This window comes from Equus caballus, chromosome 18 (genome assembly GCF_041296265.1).
Source record: "Equus caballus isolate H_3958 breed thoroughbred chromosome 18, TB-T2T, whole genome shotgun sequence".
Lineage (NCBI taxonomy): Eukaryota > Metazoa > Chordata > Mammalia > Perissodactyla > Equidae > Equus > Equus caballus.
The window spans coordinates 67,532,393-67,549,201 of NC_091701.1; the positions used below are offsets into that span (position 1 = coordinate 67,532,393).

General features: G+C 39.2%; 1 protein-coding gene across 8 annotated transcripts in view; it reads left to right on the forward strand.

Moving 5' to 3' along the window:
* MFSD6 (major facilitator superfamily domain containing 6) overlaps positions 1 to 16,809 on the forward strand; it is a 72,186-nt gene that overhangs the window by 11,987 nt on the left and 43,390 nt on the right. For all 8 annotated transcript variants that reach the window (XM_070241432.1, XM_001501990.6, XM_023622225.2 and 5 more), the window contains exon 2: positions 9,959 to 11,570. In XM_070241432.1, the coding sequence (XP_070097533.1) occupies positions 10,012 to 11,570 (1,559 nt within the window). In that variant the 5' untranslated portion in view covers positions 9,959 to 10,011. The remainder of the gene's footprint in view (positions 1 to 9,958; positions 11,571 to 16,809) is intronic.

Below are 16,809 nucleotides of genomic sequence, written 5' to 3' on the forward strand. Positions count from 1 at the left end.
ATAATAGTGATTATAATAGAGCCCACAGAGCCCTTACTGAAATACAAATATGTTGTCAAGATGAGCAACCACAGGGGCCGCATTAACCATTATGTGGATCAATTTGTCTGTCACCTAGCAGACACATTTTGCTGTGAGCCTGGGACAGGTCCACCAAGAATGACAAGGATGGTAGGTTCCGGGGTCTGGGAGGAGTTTCAGTCCAAGTGGAATGCTGTCAGTAGCATCTGTGGGGAGCTTTTGGGCAGCGCTGAGTGCCTGGAGGGCTCAGACTGGACGCTGGAGAATCAAACTGGGCTGACAGGACTAGAACCAGTTTTGACTCTTTCACAGTTTGGTTTAGCCATAAAGGAGCCATTTCCAAATGCTCCAAAAGGAAGAGGAAGATTCTAAAATAGTCGTTCACCGTTGTGCACCTTAATGCCCTTGTAGCTTGTGTAGCTGTTATAAAACCTACCTTATACTTCTTTTTCATGACATTGGCTAAATGTCTACCAGATGCTAAAGCGATCCTTATTGAAAAAAGATCTGTTAGATTTGACACTGAACGCTGTGCCTCTGAGGAAAGCTCTTCCTGGAAAATTCTGAGGGTTGAACAGAATGTTCAAGGGTGTAACCTGTGAATACCAGGACTCTAAGGCTCCTTTAGAGTTGTTTCTCTGTGTCTATGCTGGTAATAAACTGCAGCAGTAGTTAGAGTCCTGCTCTGGGACTCCCATTGCTCACAGGCATGGAGAATGGCCAGTAACAGTTGACAGCATAGACCTAGTGCTGAGGTTGAAGAAATGGATTTCCCCACTTGGCAGCTTCAGTGCTGGTCCCTGGGCAATATCGAGTTATGATGGCAATGGCGGCAGCAGGAGTGTCCTTTCCGTGTTATCCAGGATTGTTTCTTCTCTATCACTGATAGTTATGTCGATGCTATGTTATAGTGGTTGTAAATCTGACCTTTGGCAATTATTATTCCAAATAATATATTCAGTTTTAAGGGTTTTTTCCTTCAAAAGTTGAATCCATTTCCATCCTCATATATTTGTGGATAACTTGGTATATGTTTGAGCAGTTTTAATTTAAATACTTAATGAAGAAAGCTATCAATTTTAACAAGGATGATGTTACCGCCTCGCATCAGTAATTCAGAAATACCTGCTATTTGAATGACTCAGTGTGGGTACTGCTAGAATGCCTTTCCAGGTTTTAAAGGGCTTTGTGGTATTTTCACACTAATGGTGTTGATTACTATCATTAAATAGTGCTAGGTGAGAAAACTTCTAAAAAGAAACAAAGTCCTTATCCAGTTAACATTGACTGAAAACCTGTAATAAAGATTTCCCAGAGAAGTATACAAATTTATTTCTGTGTATTCTTTGAAATGCCATCTTCTCTCTTTTTTTAAATTTTCCTTTAAAAAAGTCTCTAAAACTCAGATGTTTAAAACAAAATATTAGCTTAATAGGTTCACGTTGGTGAACTACTCAGATTAAGTACTTCATCCAGCATGTAAATAGTTTTACTGCTCTTTATTCTTGCTCTATCAATCTTATGGCAAATTAAATGTATCTAAGGCATTCAAAGCATGACCTACTTTGGGACATAGTTTAATTTTATTAAAATATTGAGTTTATTTCGGTTCATTTGTGTTTTATTGTCCCTGATCTTGTGATCACACAGATGACTATAGTTACACTTTATTTTTTTTGCTATGTTTGCAATGTGATTATTTCAGTTCCTTTTCATCAAAATCTAAATATGACCTGAAAATGTTGTCTAAATATTAATGTCCTGAATTAGAACTAAAAGTTTGGTTGTATTTTTAGATTTGAAATTCATAGAAAAGTTACTGAATGTGACACTCATATAAAAGGTACTGAATGTTATATTACAGGAACATTTCCTTAACTACTTCGCATTTTTTGCTACTTTGAGACTCGTGTAACATGAGAAACTTTGTGTAACCTTATGATAATCAAAAATCATTTGAGTAAGATGCAGAAGAAAGAATGGCTTGGGAGAAAGTCACTCATCAAGGTTTAAATCAACATCCTAATGTAAGATATTTTGCGTCTTTGAGTTAGCATTTGGGCATCAGTTCTTCATCATCACTTGGACAATTCAGGGACTTATGCTTTTTTAAGAGGACTTTGTGTCTTTCTCTGACCTACTTGATAAAGACTCAGCTGTTGATTTATGAAGGTTAAGTAATTAAAGGCCACCTGATTAGAATTCATGCAGTCAGAATTCATTCTGTACAATTCCGAAAACTATTTTTAGTCTGTGATAGAAGGATACTAGTAGCTGCTTTTAATTGTCTTTTACGAAGACAAAGCTCATATGCCTGCCTGTTTCTTTTTTAGTTTTGATTTTTATTTTTTAAATCAGAGTTATGCATCTACAAAGTTTTAAAAAATGAACAAGTTTATAAACCTTGTTTTAAAAAAAGAACAAAAACTGAAAAAACAGATTCTATGCCATCCCTCCTCATTTCTTCTCCCAGAGGCAACTACTTTCTTTTGCTTTTAAGACTATTACTTTGATGTTCAGCAGTATATTTTTAAATGAAAAGCTTGTATTCCTTTTTTTGTTTTTTTTTTTTTTTTTTTGGTGAGAAAGATTAACCCTGAGCTAACATCTGTGCCAGTCTTCCTCTATTTTCTATGTGGGATGCCTCCACAGCATGGCATTTTACATTTAACTCTATGATCCATTTTGAGTTAATATTCCTATAAGGTATAAGACTTAGGTTGATGTTCATTTTTTGCAAATTGATGTCTAATTGCTCTAGTACCATTTGTTGAAAATGTTGCCTTTTCTGTATTAAATTGTTTTCACATCTTTGTCAAAAATCATTTGGGCATTTTTATGTGGATTTATTCCTGAGTTCTCTGTTCTGTTCATTGATCTATTGTCTATCCTTCTGCCAGTACCACACAATCTTATTACTGTGTAGCTATAGAAAAAATCTTTTAAAAAATTGCTTTAGCTATTTTGGTTCTCTTTTAATGTAAGTTGTAGAATACTCTTGTCTACATCTGCAAAAAAAAATCTTGCTGAGATTTTGATAGGGATTGCATTAATCTTGTATATAAATTTGAGGAGAATTGAAAACTTTACTGTGTTGAGCATTCCAGTCCATGAACATGGTATGTCTCTCTGCTTACTTAGATCTTTGATTTCTTTCATCAGCATCCTGCACAGGTTTTGTTAGTTTATACCTAAATATTTCCTTTCTTTTCTTTTCAGAAATTATAAGTGGTATTATATTTTTAATTTTAGTGTCCACGTGTTCATTGCTAGTATATAGAAACACAATTGATTTTCTGTATGTTTATCTCGTATCTTGTGAATTTGCTAAAGTCATTTATTGGTTCTAGAAGATTTGGGAGATTTCTCGAGATTTCCTACATGGACAGTCGTGTCAACTGCAGGAGAGTTTACATCTTCCTTCATCTGTATGCCTTTTGTTTCCTTTTCTTTCGTTATTGCTCTGGCTAGAACTTCAGCAGTATGTTGCATAAGAGTGGTGTGAGAAGACAGTCCTACCTTGTTCTTTATCTTAGAGAAAAAGTGTTCAGTCCCTCACCATTAAGTGTAATGTTATCTGTAGGTTTTTATAGGTGATCTTCATCAAGTTGAGGAAGTTTCCCTCTATTCCTATTTTTATCAGACTTTTAATTAATGAATATTTAATTTTGTCAAATGCTTTTTCTACATCAATTGATAAGATCATGATTTTTTTTCTTTAGCTTCTTAATATGGTGGATTACATCAATTGATTTGCAAATATTGCACCAGACTTGCATCCTTGGAATAGATTCTGTTAGGTCATAGTGTACGATTCTTTTTATATATCACTGAATTTTTTTCCTAATATTTTGCTAAGGGGTTTTGTGTTTCTATAAGGGATATTGGTCTGTATTTTCTGGCTTTTGGACTGTGTTTTTTCTCGATATAGGATTCTGGGTTGACAATTCTTTTCTTTCAGCACTTAAAAAATATTGTGCCACTTCCTTCTGCTGTCCATGGTTTCTGATGAGAAATCTGCTGTAATTTGATTTTTTTCTTATGTTATGATTCCTGTCTCACTGCTTTCTTTGATTTTTTTCTTTGTCTTTGGTTTTCAAAGTTTGACTGTGATATGTCTTGGCATGGATTTCTCTTGTTTGGAGTTCATTCAGCTTCTTGAATCTGTAGCTTTATGTCTTTTGCCAATTTGTAAAGTTTTCACCTTTTATTTTTTTTGAGTACTTCAGTCCTGCCCTTTTTCTCCTCTTCTCCCAGGACTCTGTTGGCATGAATGGCCAATCTTTTGTTGTAGTCCCACAGGTCCTTGAGGCTCTGTTAATGTTTTTTTCAATCTATTTTGTCTTTGTTGTTCAGATTGTATAATTTCTGTTATTCTATCTTTCACTAATTCTTCCCTATCTCTCCTCCATTCTACTGTTGAGTCCATCCATTGAGTTTTTTTATATTTTGATTATTGTATTTTTCCAGTTCTAAAATTTCCATTTTGTTTTTCTTTGTATATTTCTTTGCTGAGTCTTTCTGTTTCTGTACTTCACCTTTCTATTTTTTTCATTTGTTTCAAGGATGTTTGTAATGGCTTGTTGAAGTATTTTTTGATGGCTGTTTAAAAATCATTGTTAGGTTATTCTCACAGTCTTATTTCAGTGTTGGTATCTGTCTTTCTCCATTCAGTATGAGGTCTTCCTGGTTCTTGGTATGATGCATTATTTTTAAGTGAAACCTGGACATTTGGGTATTATGTTATGAGACACTGGACCTTCTATTTTAGCTGGACTTTTCTGACCCTACTCTGGCAAGGGAATGGGAGATGCTACCTCATTACTGCCAGATGGAGGTAGAAGTCCAGGTTCTGCACTCAGGCCCTGTTGATACCTGAGGGTGAAGGGCTCCTTGTTACTGTGAAGTAAAGATGGATATTCTGGCGCACCATTAGGCATCCACTGATACCTCCCTGTCTAGGAGGGGTAAGAGTGCCTCATTACTGCTCCTCATGTGGCCTCTACTGAAACCTCAGTGAGGACAGGGGGAGTGACCTTGTTATTGCTGGGTGGTGCTAAAAGTCCTGACTGTCCCTTGCCCTCCTCTGACACCGCCCCAATGGGGAAAGGGTGGGGTACCTTGTTACTGACAGGTGGGTTTGGCAGTCCAGGCTCCCCATGTGGCCTCCACTGACACTGTTGTGGCGATATGGCCTCATTACTGCCTCACAGTGATGAAGGTCCAAGTTCCCTGCTTCGCCTTCCCTGACACCACCTCGGCTGAGGAGTTGGGGTGCCCTGCTGTAGCCTGGTGAGGGTGGAAGTCTAGGCTCTCCATTTGGCCTTTGCTGGCAGGGGTGGAAGTGGGGCCACAAATTTTTTTTCTGTGGTATTTGACTGGAGTACAGCAGTTATTATCTAAAGTTTTCTATTTTTGTAGGCTGCCCCTTTGCTGGTCCTATGGCTAAAGAGGCCTTTTTTTTCTTTTTTGGTTCTGCACTCACTTGTATTTCTGAGTTCTTCAGCTCACTCATCCTCATGTTGTTCTTTGGGTACCAAGGTCGCTAACCGGGCTGCCTTCTTCTGTCTCCCTTTCAGAGTCTTCAGTGTTTATTTTATATGTAATGTCCAAGATTTTTAGTTGTACTTAGTAGGAGCAGTAGGGAAAAGTATGTCTACTTCATCTTCTCGGAAGCAGAAGTCTACCCTGACTTTTCATACCATAAATTAGTTTTGCCTGCTTTTGAATTTTATGTAAGTGGAATCATATAGTATATACATTTTTGCTTCATGTTTCACTCAGTCCTTATTGTGTTTGTGAGATTCATCTTTGTCATTGCATGTAGTTTTAATTTGTTCATTTTACTGCTGTATAGTATTTTATTGTATGCATATAACAGTTTGTGTATTCTGCTATAGACAGGTTGGTCCCAGTTTTGGGCTATTAGAATTCTTCTGTGAACCTTTTTGTAGATGTCTTTTGGCAAATATATTACTATTTAATACATATCTAGTAGTTTTAATAGGGTACACACTCAGGTTTAATAGCTGTTCCCAAATAGTTATCGAAGTAATGTGTGAATTTACACTCCCACCAGCAGTCTATGAGAGTTCCAGTTGCTCCACATCCTCACTAACACTTGGTATTATGTTTTATTTATTTTTAGCCATTTTGGGGATTCCCAAATGCAGAATGCATTTTTGCATTCTGGTTTTAATTTGCTTTCACTGCCCGCTTTAATCAAGTTGAGCATCTTTTTGTATATTTATTCACTATTTGCTTAAGCTCTTTTGTGAAGTGCCTGTTCAAGTCTTTTGCTCATTTTTCCTATTGGGCTACCTGACACTTTCCTATGGATTTTTAAGAAGAATTCTTTATATATCTGGATACGTTCTTTTGTCGGATATATATAACATTCACCCTTACCAGAATACCTTCTCCTACTCTTTGGCTTGCCATTTTAATCTTTAATGTTGTCTTTTTGTGAACAGAAGTTCTTCATTTTAATATAGTCCAATTTATTTTTTCTTCCTTAATGCTTAGCACTTTTTTTTTTTTTTGAGGAAGATTAGCTCTGAGCTAACATATGCCACCAAATCCTCCTCTTTTTGTTGAGGAAGATTGGCCATGAGCTAGCATCCATGCCCATCTTCCTCTACTTTATATGTGGGACTCCTGTCACAGCATGGCTTGATAAACAGTGTGCAGGTCCGCACCCAGGACCTGACCCGGGGGACCCTGGGCCGCTGAACTGGAGAGCACAAACTTAACTGCTACACCACCAGGCTGGCCTCTGCTTAGCACTTTTTGTGTCCTATTTAATAAATCTTTTTCTATCCTAAGATCTTCAAGGTATTTTTGTATGTTTCTTCTAAAAGTTGTTTTGTCTTTTACTTTTAGATACACAGTCCATCTGGAATTGATTTTTGTGTTTGATGTAAGGTAGTGGTATCTGTTTATTATTGCTCTTTTTCTTCTTTTTTCTAAGACGTTGCCTCAAATTTTTCTTTTACATCATCTCTTAATTTTTCATTTATTGCTCTTGTTTTCCATAAAAAATTTCCATAGCTCTTTTTCATTCAAGCATTCCTTTTGTTCCCCCCTCCTCCTTCTTTAAAAATATATATTATTCTATTTTTGTTTCACAGTTGCATTTTTTTTCCTGTTTCTGAAGTTATTAGTTGATATATTTACGAAGTGTTTGCCTCCTCCCAAAGCTTCTGTTTTTTCCATAGTGATTTTTTTTTTTTCTGTTTGGAGGCTATCTTTGGTGTAAGAGACTTTCCTCAGTGTCTTCCAATTCTTGGTGACTGCTCACGTTGGGCTGCAGAGGTTGCTGACGCTGCACTCCTGTGGAGAGTGATTCCACTGGGTTGTTTAGTTTAGGAGGCTTCACTATCAGGATCTGGAGGTCATTCCTCTTGGACTAATCAGATTCTCCAGAGAAGAACCTTCTAGTTTCCTGCCTGGAGGGTGAAAGCCTTCCCAGCCTCTGGGAACCTAGTGAGGGAAGTGGGATGGAGGCTGGGGGCAGGGCCAGGGCTCAGAATCCAGGATGCGTATGTTCACTTACTGCCCCTGTTTTCAGTATGGTACCCCTCCTCTCAGTTCTGCCTAGTGCTCCATGACTGTGGAACCTCTGTTTGTCCTCTCCAGAGGAGAGAACCTCTAGTTGTTTGGCTAGCTATGTGGAGTGGAGAAGGGGATTGCTTGGGCATTTTGAGTTGAGGTTCAGACTTTTAATCAACTGTATGTTGACAGCACACTCCGGCTCAGTTACACAAACACACACACACACACACGCGCGCATACACACACACACGCACACACACACACACTCTCTTACTTGCAGATAAACCTAATATGGCCGACCCGTGAGCCTTTGAGGGGTTCTGAGTAATAAATTGTGTTAGTTCTTGGCTTTCCCCACTGTCAACCCAGGTTTCAGTTTTCTCAGATCTCCTAAGTTAATTACCAATTATCTAACTACATTCTGGCTTCCAGAATTTTATTTTGTTGCTATTAGGTGCTCTTTAATTTTCCTAGCTTGGATTGTGACTTTAAAAAAGTAAGTGTGTGTGATCATCTTAGTGGGTTTAGGGATGGAGTAAAACCAGATGCGCTCAGTCTGCCATCTTCACCTAGAAGTGTAATATAGATTTATACATTTTAAAAACGACAAGTAATTCTTTCAGATTTGAGCTCAGAAATGGAGATTAATTTAGAAAATAAGTCCAAAGGAGAATTATTGTCCTTTTCAGGAAATGAAATGGAATTGGAGCTGCTGACCTGGTTGGTGATGGCACTAATGATGAAAGAAAAATAAGTATAGAACATTGAGGAAAATCTTTCAGCTGGGCAGCAAAAGATTGGATTTTGCTTTTCCTCCAAGTTTTGTGGAGAAAAAAGGTTTTTCTTTTCACCATTAAGAAAAACTCGATTTGGGAACTAGATAGAGGTGGTGGTTGCACAACGTTGTGAATGTTCTAAATTCCAGAGTTGTTTACTTTAAATGGTTAATTTTGTGTTATATGGATTTTTACCTCAAGTAAAAAATTCTTTTTAAATCTAAAAAATCCACGTGAACATTTGAAAGCTTATAGCTATGTAGACACCTGGCTTTTGGGGGTAAAAGATGAATTGACTGATTACAGAGGCCTCATTAAGTTGTGTTTTTATTGTCTGCCTAGGAGTTATGTAGAGATTTAAAAATGTTTATAAGTGTGATTCTGGATGATTTTCAGAAAGTTATTCATTTTGGGAAAAGAGAGAGCAAGATCTGTTCCATGGGGTGGCAAGTGAAGCTATGTCTCTCTGGTATAGAAGGTGAAAGGAATTAATAAGTGTTTAGTGAATACGCTTCCTACATCAGAATCCATTCATTGCAACTTGACAAATCTTGATGCAAGTAAGACCTTTTGATTCTTTGATCATTTGTAGAATAAAAGAAAGGGAAATTCTGGTAGAATGTGGCACAGTTCCTGTAAATTTATACCATTGATATATTCCTTATCTGTTATCTGAAATACCCTGTCTCATAAAAAGGTTTAATAGTATTTTATTATGTATAATGCAAGATTTGGCAGTTAAGTGTGGTGTATTAGAACATGCGTCCTGAAGCCATAATATCAGGGTTCAAATCCTCACTCTGCCACTTATGAGTTATTTAAGCTCACCACATCTCATTTTTCTCATCTGTGAAATGGAGAAGATAGTAGGGATATTGTGATTAATATGAATTAATACATATAAAAATCTATAAATGTTGCCTGACACTCAGCAAATGCTATCAGTAAGTGCTCAGCAAATGCTATCTGCTATTTTTTTCTGACATTTTCTTAAACTGCAATCCGTAAAAGCATATCTGGAGAAATGTATGCAATATAAGCAAAAAGACTACTTCCTTACCAGGGTATCTTTGTCATGGCTGAGTGACCAACTCCAGTTGCAAGTGTGCAATTGGCTCCTGCTCTCTCACTATACTGTGGTCGTGGTTAAGAGCTTATTTCTGTTTTTGTCTAGAGACTGAATGGTTTCAGCTACCAATATTTTCTAAAAATTGTAGACTTCATAGTGCAGTGGATTTGTTTGAAAAGGAAAACCTAGAAACTATAAATACTATTTATTTTCAATTCTTTATATTTGGTTTAGACATAATCCCTATCATTTATACATTTTCTCTAGGAATCAATGAAAAGATTGAAGAACCTGAGCTATAAACCTGTTGTTAGAAAATATAATTAGTCAGTCATTGGCCACAAACAGTATTTGATTTTTTGAAAGGAATTTTTGTTTATCAGTATTGCGTGGCTGCAAGTGATAAATGGTGAAACTTCTCTCTCACGATTATTATTTTTGCTATGGTTTGGAACTCCTCCGTTTCCTGCGAGATGAAGCTCTATGTTTAAATGTTACCATTTTCATACTAAGGTGTCTTTTAAATTTTACTTTACAGATCACCAGTCAAAATCTGGAAGGTCATAAACTTTTTGATGGTGGTGGTAAGCCATGGCGACAGATGATAAAGTTGCCATCTTAACAGATGATGAAGAGGAACAGAAGAGAAAATATGTGCTTGCTGATCCCTTTAATGGTATTTCCAGGGATCCAGAAGCGCCGTCAAATGAAACCCCCTCCTCCACAGAAACGGCTGCTGTTCCTGAGGAGGAAATAGACTGGATGGAGAAGCATTGTGTTAAAATAAACAACGATCTTCTGATTTCCAAGGTCTTTTATTTTTTCTTTTACTCTGCATATGGCTCTCTTTACCCACTTTTGCCTGTGTACTATAAACAGCTGGGCATGTCACCAAGCCAGAGTGGACTGTTAGTAGGTATTCGATACTTCATTGAATTCTGCAGTGCCCCCTTTTGGGGTGTCATTGCAGATCGCTTTAAAAAAGGCAAAATTGTTCTCCTCTTTTCTCTTTTGTGTTGGGTTTTATTCAACCTGGGCATCGGATTTGTCAAACCTGCTACCTTGAGATGTGTACCAAAGATTCCCCCCACTGCTCGCCCCACCAACGCAAGTCATCTGTTAACTGTCCTGCCAACGAATGCTTCCCTTCTCTCTTCCATTACCACGTCACCAAGAATGCGTGAGAAAAGGAACCTGCCTTCTTCCAGTTGGCCAATGATGTTAGAGGCAGAGCCCAATATCACGGAAACTGTCATCTTTTCGACAGCTGCAAACAAGACCAGTGCACCCACTCTGCAGCCTCAAACAGATGAAATTACTGACCACGTTATGGGCTTGACCTCCAACCCAAGCACAGCAACCCCTGCCCACCCAGGAAGTGTAACCAGGGAGATAACCACTACTGTTGTCACTACCACCAAATCTTTACCTTCTGACCAAGTCACTCTTGTTTATGATCAACAAGAAGTTGAAGCTATATTCTTGGTGATCTTGATGGTTGTCATAATAGGAGAATTTTTCAGTGCCTCTTCTGTCACAATTGTGGACACGGTAACACTCCAGTATCTGGGAAAACACAGAGACCGCTATGGATTGCAGCGCATGTGGGGCTCCCTGGGCTGGGGCCTGGCAATGCTGTCCGTGGGCATTGGGATTGACTACACCCACATGGAAGTGCTCATCGATGGAAAGGGGTGTAAGCCCCCCGAGTACCGAAACTACCAGATCGTCTTCATTGTCTTTGGAGTCCTCATGACCATGGCCCTGATTGTTGCTACTCAGTTCCGGTTCCGCTACAACCACTTCAAAAACAATGAAAATAAAGGAAAAGAGGTGGAGATCCCTCAGGTGGAGAGGAACAACTCCACAGAGTCCTCTGAGGAGACCCCAACCACCACGAGTCACTCGCAGGCCTTCAACTTTTGGGACTTAATCAGACTGCTCTGCAGTGTGCAGTACGGCTCGGTGTTGTTCGTGGCTTGGTTTATGGGTTTTGGATACGGCTTCGTGTTCACCTTTCTCTACTGGCACTTGGAAGACCTGAATGGAACTACAACGCTCTTTGGGGTCTGTTCAGTCCTGAGTCATGTGTCTGAGCTGACAGCTTATTTTTTTAGTCACAAGCTTATTGAATTGATCGGCCATATCAGGTAAGAATGTGCTTACTATTGCTGCCCCTCGGCAGTTGAACCTTATCTTTTCCTAGTTTATAGCTCCTTTGAGGACATTTATGGGTGTTATAATTTGTGTTGGGGTGGGATTGAGGTAGGCATGGGCTTTCTGTTGCTCTTTCTCTTTAAAATAGAAACAAAAGGAAGGAAGTAGTGAACCTAGTTGGATTGTCTAAAAGAAACCAACAAAATATGCTGCTTCCTCTTTGTGTGCTAAGAAGAGACTTTTACAGTAAATATTTTCAGGTATAGGAGCACCAGTTTAGGGAGCTGTATTATTCTCTGGACCTTGAAGGGTCTACCTGTCCCAGGCATTTATGAAGGAAGGCTTAAGTGGATAAAGAGGATTAAGTTTTTTCAGCCTTCAGTTATTCTCAGCCACTAGCTGTCACAGAAAGACCTTGAATACATGGTGTATGAAGATATCCATTATGTTTAATAAAGCTTAGATGTGACCCACCATAATCCCTAATTCATGATAGTACGTGGAGGAGATCCTTATGTAATTTTTTCCTGATTATTACATGAGTCTCTGCATTTTTATCTGCCATGGACATGGGACATTTAAAAATTTTCCTTCTACCTGAAATTTCCCATGTAATCTTTTTAGTTGAAAAAATCTGTAAATGCCTAGTGTTTCATGTTGTGTGATGTCTTTGACCATTAGTATTTGTCTGAACATCATTGAACAGTATCTTGCTCTTTATAAGTCTTTCTGTTTTGTCATTGACTCTAGAATGTAGACCAGCCAGACTTAAGCATTCTTACGTCATAGGAAAGTATGGCATGCCTGTCATTAAAATTGTGTGCGTATGTGTTTTATTGAGGTCATTGTCATTAAAATATGAAGTTGCCCTAACTAAAAGAAAGCAACTGTGTGTGTTTGTGTGTATGTGGTAATCTTTAAATCTGCTGTTTCTATGAGAAACTAAAAAACAGAATGAGACAAGATTTGAGAAACATTGATCTTTCTTTAATTTCCCTTTTACTAACTGAAGAAAATATTCTCTAATTTAAAGTTTCATCCTAGCATTATTCTTTTTCCCAAACAATTGTGAATATTTTTTCTTGCTTGTTTTGGTTTTGCTTTGGGAGGCTTGTCCTGTTCTTTCTCTTTTTCAAATCTTTGACCCCTTTGTTGTCACTAAACAAAGTCGGGCACTGTGCGGATGGTTCCCAGACCTACACAGTCCCCAGGGCACGTTCATGGGGACAAGTCTGAAGAGAGTCCTGTAATAGTAAGGACATGGAATGTCCTTTAACCTTGTCCAGGTCATGTTTACATTCTCTGAGCTGTGTGGAGCGACCGTGATGAATTAGACGCTTCTCTTCAGTTTGGCTGTGTGAGTGGGATCTCACCTCAGCTGTTAGAATCACAGCCATTTATTCCCAGAAGGGAACAAGTTAGGTCTTACCGGTGACTGGAGTTCCTAGAATGCATTATTTAATCCCTCAGTAGCATTAATTGAATGTTGACTCAGTACAGGGTATGCGTATAGGTTCTATTTTCAAAGAAATTGGTAGGTTCTTTTCACATGCTAAGAAAGGAAGTTTCCTTTCTGTCTCTGCCTTTTGTCTGAGGTATATATTTTCATGGTAAAATCCCCGCAGGTTTACTACTAGTTTTGGTAATTACATGAGCTTATACTTGTTTTTCTTCCCTGAGTATTATTAGTTACTCGTTACTTAAAAACCTAAGGCTCAGTTAACCTTAATTTTCTGGTTTTATGTACAAAACTCACCGTCCTTTTCTTATTTAATGATATAATGAAGAAGGCAGCTCTGTGGTCACATTGTTCCTCCCAAGAGCCTATTGGATTTCATCAATTTGTGGTCATTCACCTCTTTTAGATTTTAATTCTGTTCATTAAAATATATTATTTTAACTACTTTTAAAAGGTTCTGATAGCCGTAGTGAGATTATTGCCCACATATTGAGGTAGCAGGGCTGTGTTTCTTTTGATGAAAATTTTGGGAGCCCAGGCAGGTGGTGGTGGTTGAGGTTTGGGGGTTTGCAGGTATGGCGATGACAGTGTAGACTTTTCATTGGAAGAATATCATCTGTTAAACAGTCGATGAAGAGAATGATCTTCCTATGACTTCATTGTCTTCGTGTTTTCCTTGTCAGATTGCAAGGAGGGATCTGTCTCTGGCTCTTGTGTATGCGTGTATGTTTTTTCAATATTTTGTGACTGTCTTATCGGGAGTTTATTTTTAGGAGTCAACACTACCATAAAAATTAGAAATATCTTAATGTAATCAAATGTGGATTTTTCCCACAAATTCTTTATATAGATTCACAATGAAGAAAAATTCATACCAGAAAACAGGTTTTTAAAATAGCATGTCCAATTTTGAATCACTTAGCATTTTAACAGTTCTACAGTTTGGGCCCAGTTTTTCAGGGAATAACCTGATCTGTCTGTTCTATCACTCTAAACACACAACACACACACACCTATACCCACACAAGCACAGAGTAAATGATTTCTAATTTTGACCTTAGATTTTTATCCTTCTCAGGAAAGTGGCTTTCTCAGGCCAATAGAATAATGCTTAATATCTCTACTAAAAAAGTAAATTTCTTTTTATTTGAAATCTCAAGACTTTGGAATTTACAGCAGATATATTTCTAGGCTAATTTATGTAAAGATGTTAACTAGACTTCTATTTTTTTGGTAAGGAAGATTCACCCTGAGCTAACATCCGTTGCCCATCTTCCTCTTTTTTTTTTTGCTTGAGGAAGACTAGCCCTGAGCTAACATCCATGCCAGTCTTCCTCTATTTTGTATGTGGGATGGCTCCATAGCATGGCTGATGAGTCGAATAGGTCCACGCCTGGGATCCGAACCTGCGAACTCAGCCGCCCAAGCACAACACGTGGAACATTAACCACTCAGCCACGAGACTGGCCCCCTAGACTTCTTTGACTAGAAGTATGAATTTATCTTAAGGGCACATTCACCTTGCTGAATGTTTCAACAGCCGTTAGGAGGATTGTGACAAAAATACATTGCAATTAATTATCTGTAAATTTGTAAATCTTTGCTATCCAATATTAGGCCATCACCTGTGTTATTTGATTTAAATTTATTTACATTTTAAGGGACACACAAAAATCTACTCAGTCAATTCTGACTTGCCCTGAAATTCTCACACTCAAGGTCAGTTTTGCCATGCAAATGTTAGCTGAAAGGGGTAATATGTTAACCATTATTAGCCATTAATTACTACTTAATAGTAGCTAAGTATCCAAATGAACAAGCCACTCAGTTTGGGAAAGGGCACAGCAGGAAGACCTAGAAGAGAGAGCAAGACTCTGGGCTCCCAGCTGAGCACACATGGGAGGTAGCGCGTGAGAAATATCATTGGAGGAGTAGCAATCAGCATTATAAGAGGGAGGCAACTGCTGCTGGGGTAATCAAGGAAGGCTTCACGGGGGCAGCCAAATTTGAGCTGGTCACCGAAGGATTTAGAGAAGATCGCATTTATGTTTTTTTCTTTTCTTCTTCTTCTTCTCATCCTCTCCCTTATTCCACCCACCTCTGCGCCGTAGTTGCTGATCCCGGATCTACTGGCTCTCAGATCCTCTCCTCACCCTGCGTGGCAGGGTGCCGATTTCCGCGGGCTGCTTCCCTCAGGACCTGATCTCTCCTGCGGTGGTTCTCAACCATTAGACTCACCAGGAGAGCTTTTAAAACTCACCTAATGCTCAGGCTGCACCCAGACCGATTACATCATGCTCTCCAGGGGTGTGCCCAGACATTTGTACTTTGTAAAGTTGCCCAGTTGATTCCTATGTGCAGCCAAGGTTGATAACCACCGAGCTGATGAGCGGCACAGGTGGAGGATTAGAGGGAGGGAGGAAGGGAAAAATATCCAGGGCCTTTCTTTCTCTCTTTTTAGCTCGTGCAGCATGTTATGTGAGCTTTGGAGATTGTTCTCTCTAACCCTTTCGGGTGGTTCTTTCCCTGGATTTCCTCATAGGCACGTGCTGATCAGTACTCAGCTGAAGACTCCAGGGGACCCCTCTGCAGCTTTCTCTCTTTGTGGCTCTCTCTGCTCCAGTCCTCCGCCCTGCTCCCCAGACTCAGCCCTGTCTCCTCAACTCTGGAGACCTCTGTGCCCTGTAAGGCAGCATCTCTGATAGCTGCTGTATCTCACTGTGGCTCCACCCGCTGGGGGTGACCCTGAGCTCTGGTGAAATGGCCTTCTCCCTTCATCCTTCTAACCTGGACCTTGTAGAGGCTGCCTGCAGTTCTCTCAGCATGCTCCGGCTTCTCAGCTCTTCCATCACCCATCTTCCATCACAAGTCTTGATTAAAATGCAGAAAGATGGTAGACCTTAAACAACTTTTTCCCTTCTCATTTCTTTTCTTTTTTTTAAGATTCACTCTGAGCTAGCATCTATTGCCAGTCTTCCTCTTTTTTTTTCCTTCTCCCCAAAGCGCCAGTGCCTGGTTGTCTAGTCTAGTTGTAAGTCGTTCTAGTTCTTCTATGTGGGCCGCCAGTGCGTGGCAACTGACAGACGGGTTCTGTGCTTCCGCGACCAGGAAGCGAACCTGGGCGGCTGAAGCTGTCAGCGCTGAGCTTTAACTGCCAGGCTATCAGGCTGGCTCCTTTCTCATTTCTTAAGTAAGGATTATTTCTCCTTTAAAAATGACTTTTACCACAACAAAAAAATGTTTTTAAAGACAATTTTCATAGTAAATTTGAAATTATGTTATATATGCTCTAAAGGAGCAAGTATCACTCTGTGTTATTTAAAAATCAAAATGCTGCCTATTCAATTTAATAAAACCGATATTTAGGCCTAGAGAATCCCAAATTAATAGGGTGCAGGGATGAGCACTAAAAGGATGTGGGTTGGAAAAGAGGGGAGACTTCAGGCCAGGTGGATGCTGGGATGAGCAGCCCGAGTTTTCTCCTGGAAGCTCTAGGGAACCATTGCAAGGTTCAAAGCAGGAGAGGGGCGCAGATTTTTTTTGCAATGTGGTAGGTAGCTTTGAAGCATGGAGCCCACTGAGAAGGTTCTTAAAATAGTCCAAGGGAGAGGCGACACAGCCCTGAATTAACAGCAGTAGCAACAGAAATTGGGGGAAGGAATGGATTTGGGAGGTAAAGTTGACAGAATGGTTTGGATGTTGGAAGTAGGGTGGAGACCCCACGTTTCTGGCTTTGGTATGGTGGTTCCACTAAATCCAGTAGGAAACTCAGG